The sequence below is a fragment of the Microplitis demolitor genome, chromosome 2 (assembly GCF_026212275.2).
Source record: "Microplitis demolitor isolate Queensland-Clemson2020A chromosome 2, iyMicDemo2.1a, whole genome shotgun sequence".
Lineage (NCBI taxonomy): Eukaryota > Metazoa > Arthropoda > Insecta > Hymenoptera > Braconidae > Microplitis > Microplitis demolitor.
In genome coordinates, this window is record NC_068546.1 from 18,524,594 (window position 1) to 18,543,310 (window position 18,717).

At 26.8% G+C, this 18,717-nt stretch overlaps 2 protein-coding genes across 3 annotated transcripts in view; one reads left to right on the forward strand and one right to left on the reverse strand.

The window, feature by feature from the left end:
* Positions 1-6,535: 6,535 nt before the first annotated feature.
* LOC103568476 (SREBP regulating gene protein) lies at positions 6,536-11,660 on the forward strand. Its single transcript, XM_008545359.3, has 4 exons — positions 6,536-6,947; positions 7,015-7,239; positions 8,997-9,209; positions 10,590-11,660. Exons 1-4 carry the CDS (start codon positions 6,837-6,839, stop codon positions 10,920-10,922), a joined length of 882 nt encoding a protein of 293 aa, XP_008543581.1. The 5' UTR covers positions 6,536-6,836; the 3' UTR covers positions 10,923-11,660.
* LOC103568478 (phytanoyl-CoA dioxygenase, peroxisomal) overlaps positions 8,446-18,717 on the reverse strand; it is a 42,778-nt gene continuing 32,506 nt past the window's right edge. Inside the window, exons 2-6 of one of the 2 annotated variants that reach the window (XM_014441104.2) lie at positions 18,060-18,546; positions 14,900-15,101; positions 14,045-14,206; positions 12,135-12,201; positions 8,446-8,850 (exon numbers count right to left, since the gene is read on the reverse strand). In XM_014441104.2, coding sequence (XP_014296590.1) covers positions 8,846-8,850; positions 12,135-12,201; positions 14,045-14,206; positions 14,900-15,101; positions 18,060-18,430 — 807 coding nt within the window. In that variant the 5' untranslated portion in view covers positions 18,431-18,546 and the 3' untranslated portion in view covers positions 8,446-8,845. Of the gene's footprint in view, positions 8,851-12,037; positions 12,202-14,044; positions 14,207-14,899; positions 15,102-18,059; positions 18,547-18,717 lie in introns of those variants that run through there. The other variant, XM_014441103.2, reaches the window with a different exon arrangement.

Sequence of the window (18,717 nt, forward strand, 5' to 3'; positions counted from 1 at the left end):
GTTTCCTTTTAAAATATCTATCATCATTTCTCACATTATAATAATTATTCTTATTATCATTATTATTCATAATGTGTTTGAATCATATATTGACATATATGTATATATGTTGAGATTTAAAAATTGTGATATTGCTGGTTTTGTTATGACGAAAAAAATCTGAGTCAAAGTCTTGTCTAATTAAAAAACTAAAATATTTTACAATAACTGTTACTTAAATATTTTCGATAGTTCAAAAAAATTGATAAATTATTTAAAAATTATTAAGATATTATCAAAAATTTAATAGCCTCGGAATTAAATTTGAAACAATTAGTGCTCATTTGACTCACGAGTCGCACAAGAACGTCCTCAATTGTGCAAAAAATAAATTGCAATTATGTATAATTATACTTATGATTATTTTTTTTCATTTAATTATAATTTTAAGAATGAGTAAATTTTACAATATATATTATAAACTAATTAGACAAATATAATTTAAAAAATTGGCTACAAAAAATTTATTTTTATGCGATTAAAAATAACTTTTTTTTTAAAAATACAATAATTATTATAATTACCTTCTATACATTAATATATAAAATTTAACAGTTACGAATCATTATCATTAATTCTCATTAATTTTTTTTCTGGTGGAACTAACCAGAAACTCTGATCTCTAGGATTTTCTAATTCCATTTTTCGTGGTATATTTGTTTGAGATGAAGTTTCTGTTGTAGTAGGAGACTCGACGGAAGTAGAATTTATTTTCACATTTTCATTTTTACTTGTAAGATTACTTACAACATCTTTTGTTTCTTGAAAAATTTTATGTTTTTTATATTTGATCACTGGCATGTTGTCTGTTTTAATCAAGTGAGGTATTGGTGGATGAGTATCACCAGAGAGTTTCCAATTTTGTTCTCGAATATTATTAGTTAAATTTTCCAAATTTGCTAAAATATTTTCGTCCCAAAACACTACGGTTCTTTTTGTTGTACTTGTAGTTTTAGTGGTTAAAGTTTTTTTTTCAGGTTTATGATAAGGCGGCAATATAATTTCAGGTAATCGTGGATATGAGTAGTTTGATTGTATCAAAAATTTTTCTTTCTTAAATTTAGGTTCACACTTAAGTGATGCTTTCACTTGTATATCAGATGGATCGCTTAATCGCTCCATATTACTTTTTGTTTCGAATGAAGGCATCACAAAACATATTACTGCAAATATTGATAAAAATGCGAGAAAAAGCATCCCGCAAATAATCCAACCTAACACTTTCATTCCCATTTTTCTTTAATAGTTTATAATTATAACTATTTTTTGATAATGTATTATGTATATGTACTTATATTATTTATTATATTAATTTGTTTTTATATTTTTTTTCTACTAAATTTACACGTCAGTTTAGTCAAATAATGTTGAATAACACGACAGTCGTTTTTTAATTAAAATATTTAAATAAATTCAATAAAACATCGGCATATTCACGGATATCATATTATTGATTCTAAAAAAAAGTAACAAAATCACTTTAAAATTTTTAACTTGCATTGTTTTTAATTTTAAAACATAACAATTCATTTCGAAAAATAGAAACAAACATCGTAATTTAAAGTGTTATTATACTTATTATCCCAGAACTTCAACTGCGGATCCAGAATGTCTCCTGCTATATATATATATATATATATATATATATATATATATATATATATATATATATATATATACAATAGAGTAATAAAATTTGTAGTTATATTTTTTAAATATAAGATTTATATGGTGGCCTTGTCATGTATGTAGTGCGTTTTAACTTTAAAATGAGTCAGACGGTACTAAATTACATACTTGAATAGAAAAAAAGTAGAAATTAAATTTTTAATTACCGCTAAAAAAATTTCAAATTAAAAAAAAATGATTGAGAAGATATTGAGTGACACGCTTTAATAACCGCGAATAAAATAACCGTGAGAAAATCCGTGGCAAAATAACGATAATATAAATTTAATTATACTTAGCATATAAAATTTTTTGAAAAATTGCTGTAAAAAAAAGCTTAATACTATTTCAAGTATTTTCTATTTTATTTAACTATTACACACATAAATTTGTATTTCTTAACAATTATTTAATATTCTTTTTTCATTTGTTCGCAAGCCAAATATTGCGGAATCAGATATTGATTTCCATTCGATTTTTGAAAGTCAAGTTTCCAAAAGATGTTGAAGTTTTAAAGTCCTATGATGCTATTTTGACCATGTAATTTTCAGATAATGTTTCGGGTAAAAATATTTCAAGCGAAAATAAAAATAAAATTTTTTCTCAGCCGAAAAAAGACCCAGGTAGTGAACACAAGGCTGCAACCCGATCGGGATTTGAGTTCTGTACTTGTGCATGTGTATTAGGCCGTTTCAAAAAAACAAATAATTTTTTTTTTATGGTTTACAAAGATTGAAAGTATAACTCAAAATGAAGATTTTGGCATCAATCCGGGCTCTTAATAATGATATTAAGGTTTGCCTCAATCCATTTTTCTAATTTCCATTTAAATAACAGGAGAAAAAAAATTTGTTTTTTTTTTTGTTTTTTAGAATTTTCTAGCTCCCAAACTAATCAACGAATTTCTATGCACAATACATTTTTTTTTGTAGGAAATTGAACGCTCTACAAAAAAGACTCTTATCATTTTTTGATAAATCCCACTGTTCAAAAGTTATTTAAGCCTTAAGTCAAATTTTTAGTAAATTTTAAGACTTTTTTACTTTTCCGGCGAAACTATCAGTCTTTAAAAAAAATTTCATTAGAACTTTTTGTAGACAATTTTATTCCTCACAAAATATTCTGAATAAAGTTTTTCGAAATTCCACATTGTTCACAAGTTATTTGCATTTCAATGTCAAGCTCTTGAAATCAATCAGAAATCTATTTTTTTAAGAGCTTAACATTGAAATGAGAATAACTTGTGAGCAATGTGGAATTTCGAAAAACTTTATTCATAATAATTTGTAAGGAATAAAATTATCTACAAAAAGTTTCAATGACATTTTTTTAAAAGACTGATAGTTTCGCCGGAAAAGTAAAAGTCTTAAAATTTACTATAAATTTGACTTAATGCTTAAATAACTTTTGAACAATGGGATTTATCAAAAAATGATAAGAGTCTTTTTTGTAGAGCGTTCAATTTCCTACAAATAATGTATTGTGCATAAAAATCCGTTGATTAGTTTGGGAACTGGAAAATTCTAAAAAAAAAAATTTTTTTTCCTGTGTTATCTAAATGGAAAATAGAAAAATGGATTGAGGCAAACCTTAATATCATTATTAAGAGCCCGGATTGGTGCCAAAATTTTTATTTTTAGTTGTACATTCAATTTTTGTACACCATAAAAAAAAGTTGTTTGTTTTTTTGAAACACCCTAATGTGTATGTATGATTGATCGGATCAGATCTTCAATGCAGCATTCAAAAGACATCAAAACTGGGATTCCATGAAAATTTAATGTTAATCGATATTGTAGATTTTGATTACTTAGTTTTTAATTATTTTCGGTTTCTTAAAATTTCTTAGATAAATATAGAGAGAACTTTTTTCGAGTTCAAAGAAAATTAAATGAAAAATAACTGCAAAATGAAATATAAAAAGAATTTGAAAAAAAAAAATAATGTAATTTAAGATTTCTTTTTTAAAAATTTCTAATCGTAGTTACCTGTCCATATTTTAACAAAACTTTTTCCAACTTTTTTAGTTGTAACATAAAAGACTTTAATATTCAAGGAATGACACATGGTTTTGGTCACACTAGACCTGTAATTTAATTTTATGACATAGTATTACAAAGCTTTGTATTTTGTCAAGTATCACTACAACTCGAAAATAATTATATTAAATCATTTGCTTTACTCTCTTCAAACTTCAATCGTAAATTTTAATTAATTACCGACCCGTCAAGCCCTGATTAAGAAAAATTATTTTAAATGATTCGAAACAATTTGAAATGATTTAAAACAATTTGGATCGACTAATGTATGGATATACACTTAGCATGGATTAAATCATTTTTTTTAATCAGGGAGAATACTTTTTAAATTCTAATTTTAACTTCCGAAGTTTAATTAAATAAATTTAAATAATAATTTTTTTATAATTTGATTAAGATTACCGACGCTAAACACTTGAATATTTCAAAATATCTGTAAAAATTAAAATACAGTCAATCCCTGATCAAAGAAAATGATTTACTCAATGATGTATGCATGCCTATATAGTATTAAAATTGAATTGTTTTGAATCATGTCTAATTGTTTTGAATCGTTTTTTAATCAGGGGTCTGAGACACCACCCAATCATGATAAGTTGATAATAATAGTAACACAAATTCTGCTGTTTTTTTGTAAAAATATCGTAGTGTTTACCTGGGGACAGAAACCTCGTCTCGAAACGAATCTCTGACCCACTTATTCGAAAAAAATTTCAACTAAATTATTTGAATTAAAATTTTCGAGGCTGGTTATAATTAAGAAATTTTTTGTTATCAAAAAGTTATTTTGTCCCTCGTAGTTTTAATTTATGAATAATTATATGGAACGTTTTACCACTTTTCTTGTATATTTATTTACAATTTATTAAGGGGGATAGCCACTATGAAATTTAAAAAAAAAATTTTTTTTTTTTATTAAATCAAAGTTTATATATTTATAAATATGTATCTAGAGTATTGCATGGAAATTTTGAATATTTTTCGAGTTATAATCATTTTTGTGACAGCGCGTCAACTGATCTTTGCATTAACTAAAAATTTTAAACGCATTTTTCTCGAAACTACTTTTTTTGGTCTCATCTGGAGTTTGCATAAATATGAACCGATTCGCAACTTTTTTTTCCCGTATTTGTCTATTTAGTAGCTAAAGTTGCACATAGGGGATTTTTAAGATTTTTTAAGGCTATTTGAATCCAAAAAAATAAGAAAAAAAAACGACAAAATTTGTAATATGTCGCCATTTTTTTTCAAATCCAAATTTTCAAAATCCCTTACGTGGAACGATAACCACATGCATACAGATTATAACGCGGTTTGATTTTTTTGTTTCTGATAATCCATTTTTGAGTTAGAGATGAGACCATAGTGGGGGAAATTTTTTTGGTGCTCCACAATAAATGCTTATAACTTTATAAGAACACAATATTTTTTAATAAAAATTTAGGAGACTTATCTTCAATGTATACTTCATAGAAAAAAAAAACCCGATCTCCGAATTCTTTTATTATCCCAGTCAAAAAAATTCCCGAAAATCAGCTATTTTTTCGATCCTCACAGTGGCTATCCCCCTTAATTAATACTAATTAAGCAATAATAATAATAATAATATAAAAGAAAAATTGTATGTTTTGTAATCAAATCGATTTCGACGCGCCATCGTACGGAGAGAAGATAAAATATTTTAAAAACATCAAAATCTACTTTTGGTAAATATTAAAAAGTTGCTCTCTAAAACCTTCATCAATTGTATTCACCATATTATAATTGAGTTTATTAAATATGATCTCTGAAAGCCACCTTAACCGTAAGTTAACTACAAGCTACTGCCGTATTCTAAAGGTAACTTATAGGAAAGTGTTGGAGAGCAAGCAGTTACCTTTAAGTTTACAGTAAATTGTCTGCAAACTTGAATTCAATTTGACTACAAGTGTTACTGTCAAACAATGACGTTAAGTTAATTGAAAGTTTCACTTCAAATTGACGGCAAGTTTTCTGTCAAAGTACATTCCGATGATGGCACTAGATTTGCATCAATTTGCACGCAAGTATTATCCAGCCAAGGCTTGCCAGAATCTTATCGTTCAGTTAGCCGTGTTTCACTGCAGAATTTGCTAAGCAATTGTATTTCGAATGCGGCTATCAGGGATATTGCAGTTTTAAAAAAAATAAGATACTGAAGTCAGCTGGCGTCGTATAATTTTTGAATTTTCTTAAAAACGATAAATTATAAATAAAAAAATATTCAACAAATTGCACCTATAGCTTTTTCCATTTTCTCCATCCGCATATTTTTATATTGTTTTCTTTTTGCAATTGATTAAGTGAAAAAAAAATATGAAAATTTTTAATTGTTTGCTAGCCTCAGGTCATAAAAAAATTACTGGACAATAATGATTTTCTTAGCTGGTTTTGCTAATTTGTTATGACAGGTGACCTGGATACAGAAGTCCTTAATATTGAAAATACAAGAGAATAGCGTAATTTTCATTGGTTCTCAGCTCCTACAGATATATTGACGTCATAACCAATCATAAGTTGTTTTTTTTTGCATCAAAATTAATTTATTTTTCATAATTAACTTATAAAAAAATGAAAATTTTGAGTTCAAATAAAAAAATGATTAAAATTAATTCTTAAAAAATTGTTCTTTTATATATAAATAAATTTGTGATAAAAAAAATCATGCGACTTCTCTATTAATTTTTCAAATTTAAATTATAATTTTATTCGCGCTCTTATTTTCATTGGCGATTACATCAACCAATAAAAAATAATCAATAAAAATAAAACTTAACCTCAAATAAAAATTGTCACTGATTCTGTCATACTCAAATTAAAAATAAATGATTAATTATCTAAATGTTATCATCAAAGAATATAAAAAGTACAATTGAAGTTAATAATAAATATTTTTTAAGTACAAACAATAGTCGTAATAAAAAAACAATAAAAATGAGTGCACACACTTCTCGTGATGCATTTTTTAAATTTGCATTTATTTAATAATTATAATTTATTTCTTTTTACACATTTATATATATAAATTTTTTGTTTTAAACAATAAAAAAAATAATTGACATTAATGTAAGTATGCTAATAACTTGTGGAAGTATAGTACGTCTTCTTCGTCGTAGGATAGTACTTGCTTTAATTTTTGGTCTTTCATTAACTTACTGTGCAATATCATTATTATCTCATGATGTAAGTTTTATTGTAATTAACCAATACTTTATTTATTAAAATATATTTACAATAAACATTTTATTAGAAAATGGGAGTATCAAAAGTACAATTTGATGATGATGATAATATGATTGTTGACAATGATGATGTTCCACTTGATGATGATTTAGATGATGATACATCAGGTAAAAATATTCCATGGCCACTTATTGTTGCTTCTGATGACGGTATTATTGATTCTAATAATCAACCACTCGTTAATACCAATGATACTGATAATGTTACAAAAAATTGCCGTAATTCTGTTCAGGTAAAACTTAAATTTATAATAAAAAATTTTTGTTTATTTATTTACGTTGTCTGCATTTCACAATTTTTACAAATTGTGTGTGTGTGTTTGTGTACTCTCTTGATAATTTTTTTACTAATGAATTTCGCGGGAGAAAAAAATGGTGAAAACGGTTTCTTGCAAATATCTTTTAAACAACTGAACTAAACAGGGACAAACTCTAATCGGATTTAAAATTAATTAAAACGCGTCGATTGCCGCCTCAACCATCAAAATCGGTTCATTTGTTCGTGAGATATCGTAAGAGAAAGAAATGCTAAAAAACGTTTTTTTTTTTTTTTTTTTTTGAAAATAATGGCATACAGAAGTATTTTCGAGCTCCAAAATGTATTCACAACAATGTTTTAGAGCTCCTTGAGCGGCAAGTTTTAGGGCTGGCCCACAGGGTCAACCGATAGACAGATTTTTTTTTTGTCGGTCAAATATATTAAATTATAAACTAAAAGTGAATTCCCTGAGATTTTACATAATTAAATAATAAAATAAAAATATCTATAACTTTAAAACATGATGAAGTCAAGTAAATATTTAAGTTTAATCTAATGTAAATAATTGAGTCTTTTATCTTGTATCAATATTTAATAATCAATACAAACGTTAATTTCGTAATTTGAATTATTCGAATATTACAAATTTTAATCATCAAAAAAAATAATGTAATAGATATGTTATTGTAAAAAATAAAGGTATATTTATTGTAATACTATACAAATTTTAAAAATAAAATTAAAAAAAAAAGTAGAACACAACCTTTCGCTATCGCGTCCGAGGCGTGCAAAACTAATCCATTGTTTTTTACACTTAATAAGATAGAATTATTATTCTAATCTAGTATATTATATATAAACACATTTTTTAGAGTATTGAATGCTCCAAAGCATTTATATTTAAATAAAAACTTTCATAACTTTTAAAGATATCAAATAAAGTCAAATTAATAATTAAATTCAATGAAATGCCAGTAATTGAGACTTGAATCTTATATCAATATTTGAATACAAATATTAATTTCAAAATTTAAATTATTCTAATATTTCAAACTTTAATTTTTTTATAATGTATGAATCTAATTAAAAAAATTTTTATATTGAATGTACAAAATTATTTAACTAGAATAATATGTATCAGTCCCCAAGAAATTATTTTTATCTTATTGATATTACATATAAAGTCAGTACATAAAATCATACTTTAGCCAGTATATCAATATTTTATTTCTAATACTTTAAAAAATATATTTACCTAGTTGATTTATTTTTGTATAAATGTATACAATATTATAACTTATTTCCGAAAATTTCGGATACTGATTTTTGTAAATAAGCCGTTTGAACATTTATTTGATATTTTTTATTATTTAGAACTGAATACTTATGTATGCATTCTGAATTATATAAACTTGATAGTCTTCTCTCATTGACGAGCGAAACAAGAATATAAACATCCCGTTGCTGGTGACGATGTCTTGGCCTCACGGTCGCCTTAGTCATTTGTATTGTTTATTTAACAATTGGGGTGGCCCATCTCGATAGACCTTGCAGCCGGGATATCACAATCGCTCTTTGTTTCAGTCTTGAGTGTTATGTCATACGTTCCATGAAAAGAAATTAAAAAAAAATTATTTATTTTATCTCTATCTAATAAAATAATTTTTATTAATATTAAAAATAAACAAAGTTATTTAAACATACAATTATAATTATTATCATTTTCAATAGGGTAAATCATTGATAGTCGATGAACGTGGGTTTGTTTGTAAACGACAAGAACTTTTATCAACAGGCTGTTGTAAAAATGATCAAGAAAAAATATCCGACAATGGTAATAAATCATTAATTAAACGTGAACGTTACAGCTGTGAAACTTGTAATCCTCAAGGATGCTGCGCTGTTTATGAATATTGTGTTTCATGTTGTTTACATCCAGCAAAAGTAAATATATATATTATTTTATTATTAGTTATTGTAAGGTAAAAGACCCATTATATTACCCGCTCACTTTTCATTGAAGTGAGATTAAATCACTCAATATAAACTGTTGAATGAAATAAACAATTATTTTTTTTTTCTAGATATTTTTTGTAGTTTTAAATATTAAAATTAAATTTAAATTTTAAGAATAGCTTTGGTAATTAATTATTATTAATTTTTTTAAATAAAGACGTTGAGTGGACCCATATTCGCTTACTGAAAGTTGTGATGTACCATTACTTGATCAACACATTGCCCTATACTCGCTCAAAAACAATATCACCTACACAATTTTAGCACCTCATTTCCAGAATTTCGCAACGAAAATAATCTAAATCGATAAGTCTCCGTTAGGTCCATTAAGGTCCACTAATTTTTTCGTTAGGTATATTTATACACGCTGAAAAAAAAATGCTAACTAAGACCATCTTGTAATAAGGAATGATTACCATCTGTGTGTCATAATCATTATCATGCTTTTATGTTAACCATTCATTTCTCGTGTAGTAATAATTAATATTGCCGATAGTAATAGTTACCATCTAGATAGTAATATTTCTTATGCCTGAAAAATTTTCAATTTTGCCTTCTAAGATAGTAATGATTATCATCACGAATAAGAATGGTTACCATCTACCATAGTAATAGCTACCATCTAGATAAGAATGCTTACCATCTCTGATAGGAAAAGTTAATATGAAAGAATGAGAATCATTAAATTTTAGGATGGGAATAGTTACTTCGTTAAGAGGGAAGTATTACCACTTTTTTTCAGCGTGTATCACCCAACCATATTATTATTATTATTTCTATTATTATTGCCATTATTATTACCATATTATCTCTACTATCACCATTATTATTACTACAATTTTTTTTAAATATACAGGGGAGGGGTGGGGGCAAAATGGGCTACTAAGCATTTGAGGACCCATTTCGTCCCCAAATCATTCAAGGTATTCAAAACTTTTGGGGGCCCATTTTACCCACCCTTCCCCTATATATATAGAAAAATATAATTATAATAATTATTGAAGAATCGAATCTAACGAATGAATGTTAAAGTAAAAAATGGCTGGCTGAGCGCAATTTTAAAAACAGTCACGTAATTTGAAATAATAATAAATTATAAAATACTTTGATATGTCATATTCTAATATATTTAGATCCAAAAATGTTTCTTTATCAATGATAGTTTTTTTACTTGAAAATTTTTCTTATAAAAACGCATCAATCAGTTATAGTGAGTGCTTAATGGTAATGATCGAGTTTAAGGTCTTTTACCTCTCATAAATAAATGTATATAAGAGAAAAATATTTATGATAATTTAAATGTTACAGAGAAGAACAAAAAAAGATTATCATGGTTTATCTGGGCGTCATGATGTGCAGAAGACACGTAAAATAGAGGACGTTGTTAAATTACGTTTACGAAATCTTGATCGTTTTCAAATATGTTTAGCTGTATGTCGTACATCAAGTGCTAGTGTAAGACACGAAAACACATACAAAGATCCAGATTCAAAACATTGTTATATAACAATATTACCAAGCAATAGTGTTAATAATCAAAATAATGAACGTCATTTGATATCAATTACTCATAATAACAATAATAACGACGACAAGGACGTCATTACATCTTTTTCTACACTTTCATTATTTATCCTATAATTATCTTTATCCTCTTGATGATTACAGTGTTCCCTCTCTATAATTCCCCTCGCTATGTTTCTATTTACCCTCATTTTGAGGGGAATGTGTTCCCCTACTCTCACTAAATTATATATAAGATATATTTGTGTACGTTCAGAATGACTGCGCGCGCATTTCTCTGTTTAGTACTCTTAAGAAAAAGTGGGGTCCCTCTTTAAGAAGGAATTCTTAGAATTTTAGCCCCGAGTTGGGAATTATAGAGAGGGAGCACTGTACCCACCATTTAACATAAATAATCCTTGATGATGCAAGTAGCAGACATTAAAAATTTTATTTTTTTTTAAACGAAAAAATTTAGGTAGTTCACTCGCAAATTGGCTTTTGACGAGAATTTTATGTAATTGAAGTATGATATCAAAGTAGATGTCCTGCATGTAATTTTACCTACCTTAAATACTGATAGAAAAAAGTTATTAAAAATGTATCCGAAGAACTTTTTGTAATGTTTTTTTTTTTTTTTATAAATTTATTATAATTACAAATGACTCGTTCATGAAAGTTTTAAAATTATTGAATGTTTGCTACTTTCAGCATCATAACAATCCCTAATGAATATTTTAAATCGTCTTAAGTTGGCCGAATTTGAGTTAAGGAATAAAATTTTAATTTACTTAAATTAACAAGTTTTAAACTCAAATAAGAGCTTATAAATGTGTGAAGAAATCTAAAATAAAACTATTGTCGAATCAGTTTGATTTCAGTTTACAAAAGTGAAAATAAACTGATTTTAAATTATTAAATCAAGAGCTTTAAAACAAAAGTTACATCCGAGGTTAATTCGGATTTAAATCAAACTCGAACTAACTTTAATTTTAAAGCTTAATTTCATGAGCTAAAACTGATTACGTTTTAAAGTTTAATTTTGGTTTGAAATTGAATTTAATTGAAAATAAAAATAAAAATTTTTTCGCACATTTAGACTATTTAATTGGGGTTTATTTCATGATTTTCCGAGTCCGTTAGAAAATATAAATTTTTATTTTACACTATTTTTTTTAATGTCAATAATTATGATAAACAAATACTTTCAATCGTTTGCTTCGTTTTTTTTTTTTTTTTTTTTTTTTTTTTTTTTTTTTTTTTTTTTTATATTTCTTTAGAGGGAAGAGCGAATTCCACGAACTATCGAAGATTTGATGCGCCAAATTTCATCGTAGTCAATGTTCGCACCTGGATATCGTTTTCGTACCAACTCTATCACTTCATTACGAATGGGTTCTTGAACAGTCCCTCGTACCTACAAACAAAAAAATTGATAAATCTATTTAAATGGGTCAAAAAATAGAGACTGCTCTATTTTATTTTTTAAAGAATAAATATAATGTTGAAGGTTGTCTTGTAAGTAATATTTTTATAAAGCTTTTATTTGTAAAACAATATTGTATTTGTATACTTATAAAAGCTTACAAAATAGACATGATAAAGTTACGGTAAGTGAATGACAGTAACGACAAAAATTTATTATAGAATGCAGTTTGTCAAGCTTTGTATTAAATGATCACAGAAGAAGAACTAAACACTAACAATATTTATGAGTGTAAATATAGCAGACATAAGACAATTTTTAAATTACATATAAAAAAATTAAACAATCAAATTGATAAAATAAAAAAAACTGCATTATTGACTTTAAAATTTTCTAAAAGTCCATTTTTTAATTTTTTTGCTAAAAAAATTTTATTTTATTATTTTTAAATTTTAGAAATAGTCAGATGTCCGCCAACTTTACTATCATATAATATTTTATATTATTCATAAAAAAAATTTTCATAAGGTTTTTAATACTGAAGTAAGTGGTATATATTAGACTGATTAAAAAAAATTGACTTTTTTTTTTTTATTATACGGAAAATATTGTTTGACATGACGAAAAAAAAATACTGTCAAAGTTTGAGCTCTCAATATTAAAATTAACAACCGCCTCATCGCAACTTTCGATTTCCATTTAAATAAACATGGGAAAAATTTGTTTTAAAGTTTGTAATTTTATGGCTCACCAGAGAATCAGTGTATCGAAAAAAGTAAATGAATCATTTTTGTGAAAATTGAGCGCTCTACACGAAAGTCTCTTATTATTGTTCGATAAATTTAATTTTTCAAAAGTTATTCGAGGCCAAAGTTGAATTCGTAGTAAATTTTAGTGTTATTTGACTTTTTCGGTGAAACTATCAGACTTGTCTTAAAATGTTATAGGGCCTTTTTTGTAGATTACTTCACTTTCTACAACTTATTTTCTACAAAGTTTTCTAAATTCTTGAAAGCCCTTTAGTTATTTGCATTTAAATGTCAATTCGTTCCAAGAAATCGTATTCTAGTCGATTTTATTTACTTACTTTTAAACGCAAATAACGAAAAAACTTTTAAAAATTTCGGAAACTCGATAAGAGATAATTTGTAGGAAATGAAATGACCTACAAAAAAAATCCTATAACATTTTGATATATTTACTTATTGATCTATTTTGTAAAGTATAAAATATCTTTAAAAATTACAATAAAAGTTTTAATTTCTATAATCAATAGCTTAACTTTAACATATATTTTAAAATAATTTTTTACGTACCTAAATAAATTTAAAAGCCAATAACTTTTGAACCATTGATAACAAAATGAAATATTATAAAATGATTTTATAGAGCATAAAACATCTTTTAAAATTGACCTCAAGTTTTTTTTTTTTTTTTTACAAGCGATGGCTTAGTTTCTAAACGTAATTAAACCCTAATTTTCGTACGGAACAAACTTTAGGACTCTACGTAACAAAATAATAAACTAACAAACTCTGGTCAGTAAAATTTTTTGTAGATAATTTATTAATTTAAATGAATTATTGACCAATAAATTAGAATAAAATTTTACTTTGTTAATAAGGAAACTTATAATTGATTGATAGACCGCTAAACGTTAAAGTAAAAGACTGAAATTTTTACTAAAATTATTTATCGGCATAAGTAAAATTTTCAGAGAGGGTTCGAAAAAAAACTATCGAAATTATTTTATATTATTTAATTATTTTAAATTAATATTTTTACTTATGTCTTTAATTTCATTTTAAATCTATTTTCAATTAATGTTACTTACGTCAATATATTGACATTCAGCAGATGCGTAATGACAGGATATAGCTTTTCGCGTGCGATTTGATTTATTAACACCTGAACCATGAATTAATAACGGATGAAAAAATACGGTATCACCGGGTTCCATTTCCAAATCAATCCATCTTGTAGATTCTGGTAAATCCTGTCATTCAAAAATATTAACCCTATTTGAAGTAAAAATAAATACATATGTATGGGTCATTCCACCAAAGTTATTTTTACGGTGCGACCCTCGTCGATTTGGTTCAAAATCTGTGGAACCGGTCTATATATTAAAAAAAAAATTTCTGAAAATTTAAGCCCTTAATATGAAGCTGTTTCGAAGCTATGATTTTTTGAATATTTACAAAATTTTTGTTTTCAACTTTTTCATTAATTTTTTTTAAGCAGAAAAATTTTTTTAAAAAATGAACACATAACAGTTATTGGTAGAAAAAAATTCTCAGCTTTTTAATAAAAATATCCATTTTTTATTTTAAGTTACAAACGACCCTTTAAAATTCGATTAAAATAGAAAAAACGATTTTTATGACTGTGCGGCGCTTGAAACATCGAATTTGATATTTTTTTCTAAAAACTGAGACTTTTTCCTACAAGATATGTAATTTACACGATGTGCATATTTTTTGTTTGAACAAAATTATAAAACGTAGACTCTCTATGATCAAGAAACTTTAATTTTTAACTTTTTTGAGGATGTTGATACATTTTTAACACACATATATTCCAGGCTATCAATAATAGGTGAGAAAGTGTGTAAAATCAAAATAACTTTATTTGGTGGAATGATCCGTATATTTAATAATTTAAAGCAATTAATTTGATCAACTCTTACATAAATACCATGATAAAATTTGTTAATTGCATTATTATTTTTTGGGTAAGTATGTGGATACAGTTTTCGAGGAATATGGGATCCAGGTGCTACAAAAAGACAACCATTTGAAGTATCACAAGGTTCTATAGCCGTCCATGCAGCGACTATTGAGTCTGCTGGTCGAAATGGAAAATAATATAAATCTTGATGAGGTGGATGTCTAAAAAAAATTAATTTTTAACGAAATTCATTGAATATTTTTAAAAAATTAAACTCATTTATTTAATAACAGGCAGAACATAAATAATAGGGTGGTTTGGAATGACTATTTTTTTTTGTCACTCCCACATCAAAATGTTGTTGTAGCATTGAAACAAAAATTCCCTGGAAATTTCAACCCTTAATTTTAATTTGAAGTATTTTACATTTGATTTTATAACAGGGCTATGCTGTTACTCTGGTCGATCTTAATTTACCTTTTTAAGGGCGCCACTGGAATGATTAAACGGTCTTCCAGAACCGGTTCTTAATACTCAGGATCGGTGTAAATTTTAATTGTAAGAGGAGGAAGGATAATTTTATAAATAACTTAGATTTATTTATTATCACAATATTCACTTTTATTTATTTTATAAATCTTGTAGACCTTTGACCTTTATACCTTATAACTTTTATACCTTATAACTTTTATACCTTATAACTTTATACCTTATAACTTTTATACCTTATAACTATTAGACCTTATAATTTTTCTACCTTTTGACCATATAACCTTTAGACCTTATAACTTTTGACCATATAAAATTCTACCAATTACCTTTGGCGACTTAAAACTAATTAGCCACTACCTTGGCATCGCACACACACTCGCTCGATTAAAATCATTGCCAACTACCTTTGGACTTACAAATTAAAATTATCGGTTACCTCCCGAATTATTTATTAATTATACTATTAATTTTAAAATCATTTTCTACACACACACGCGCACTCGAGTCCCCTGGACTTTTATTCACACACACTGATTTTAAAATGGCCGTTCCCGCCACGCACTTAATAAATAAATTAATTAATTTTTGAAGGAGAATTATTATTATTATTATTAATTAATTAATTTTAATTTAACTCCTTTCCGGCGACTAATATTAATTCTTTAATATAATACTGATCCGACTTCACGAGACACAATATTTTAAGTTTTAGTCAGTAAAATCTCATCTCCGTTTTCTTTACTCGACATTCGCCTCACTCGAGTTCTTGTTTTACAATTTTAATTTTTCTCTGAGTATATTTTTTATTTTGTTCTCGAAATTTTTAACTAATTTTAATTATAAATTATTAATTTTGTTAATTTAATTATTTTATTTATTACTTAATTTATCACAACGCGGACTAGAACATGAAAATTTCTGGCTTGGGTCATTCACAATCGGCCTAGAAATTTCTACAACGTATATAATTCAGGCAACGGCCTGGAATCATAAAGCGACGCACTGGACCCGGCAATTGGGCCTGGATCCGGTTAGACAACCGTCTGGATTAATTTTTATTAATAGACTATATAACTAATTATTAAATACGGGCCTAGACGCAGATTGCCCCGACGAACGACTACGTATTTATTATATTAAATTAATATTCTGGCTTCGGCCTAAAATAATTAATTTAATTAATACCTGATTCTTTTCTCGGTGTGTTTTCCTCCTTGTTTCACCGTTTCCTCAGGTTCTTTGGTTGTCGTCACGTTCGTCGCGTCCGGTTTTCCTTGTCTCGTCTTATGCTCTCTCTTCTCGTATCCTCTAGTTTTACTCGTATCTCTCGTTCACCTGTCTTGGCTGAGCGTCTTAACCTTCGGGTGTCTCGTCCGGTTGTGTGTCTCGGCTCGGCCTGCGTTCTCTCTTTACTTATCATTGTGCACCCACTCGACCGAATTCGGTAACTTCCGGAAACTTTGACACACCTACTTATCACTAAGTGGGACTGACAGACAAGCCCCTACGATTTCCGCTCGGGACGACAGTCGCACTCTACCCCAGATAACCCTGGGGCAGCAATAGATTATATCGACCGTGCGCATGATAGAAAATCATAGTAACTGAGCGCGGAAAATTTAAAATTCCCTGTTACAATTTTGAAGATTTCCCGTTTAAAATACATAAAAAAGTTAGGATTACTTTTTTTCCATTCTTTATATTGCTCAGCCGCATTTTAAGTTATCGGATCACCGTTCGCGGCATTTTGTAAGCAATTTAATACTATTCAAAAGTCTCCATAGTAATTTTACTGAGACTCTAATTGTTTTTTCTGTACTTGTTCCGAAAATAATTTTTTTAATGATAATTTGGGTTCTTAGCTGATATTGATTAAGTAACCAAATTTACGGTAAAAATTCAGATAACGATTTTTTCGGAAATTTGATTCCTTACAAAAAAAGGTCCTTTTATTTGTGGCTCAAATTCTTCACTCGAGTGATGTAGGGATTTTATTAATTCTATAATTATAATATTTTTTAAAAAATTCGACCGAATGCCTTTTAGTTTAAATTTCAAATCAGTAAATAATTTTTTTTTATTAATTTAACCCATTAATGGAAATACGAAGGATTAAATTTTATAAACTTTGGAAAAAGTTTTGACAAATATTTTATTTACAACATCAATAAAATCCCTGTATCACGTTAACAACGAACTTGAGCAGCTTAACTTGAAGGATCTTTTTTGTAGAGAATCAAATTTCCTAAAAAACGTTATCTATATTTTTACTGTAAATTTTGTTATTTAGTTAATATCAACTAAAAATCCAAATTATCATTAAAAAAATTATTTTCAGAACCAATAAAGACAAAGCAATTAGATTCTCAGCAAAATTAATATAGAGACTTTTGAAGAGTATTAAGTTGCCTCCAAAATGCCGCAAACTACGACCCGATAACTTGAAATATGACTGGGGTATAGAGAATTTACAAAAAAAATCCTAACTTTCCTATGTACTTTAAATGGAAAAACTTCAAAACCAAATGTAAAGTACTTAAAATTAAAATTAAGGGTTGAAACTTGCAGGGAATATTTTATTCAATGCTTACAACATTATGAAGTGGGAGTGAAAAAAATAGTCGTTCCAAATGAACCACCCTAGTAAATAATCATAATTATTTTCTGAAAATAAATTTAAAAAAAACCTGCTGCTATCAAGTCCAGAATCAGGAGGTTTTGCAATTAGCATACTGTGCATTGCAATAATATTAGGGCCAGTAAATATTTCAACGGTATCTAAAAGTTTTTTATTCTCAATATAAGAACGAAATATCGAATCATGATTAATATCTTGAATTTTATTGACTGATTTTCGATCAATTACATCACGCATTACTGTCATCATACCACGATCGACTTTTCCATCCACAATGTCATCAAATCTTTGTGTACATTTTTCCAATACATCATGTGATATCAATTGCGGTATTACCAAATAACCATTTGTTTCATAAAATATACGTTGATCTACCGTCAAACGATGAGTTTCTTTTGTTAAAATTAAGTTTTTCATCATATCACCCTTCCTTTAAATAATAAGAATTCAAATAAATATTCAAAGTGATTATCAAAAATTTTCAGCTGCCGTTAACTAAACACTTTTCATTTTTTGCGGACAAAATGGAGTACACCCTAAAACAGACAAAAAATAAAAATTTCTAGAAATTAAATAAATTTGATTAAATTTAATTTTCTTATAAGTAATTTACCTAACGAAAAATTCCATTTCACAAAAATATTGGATGCAAAGGAAGAAAAACAATTTTCTATATAATAGTTTCAATTATAAAACATAAGTCATTA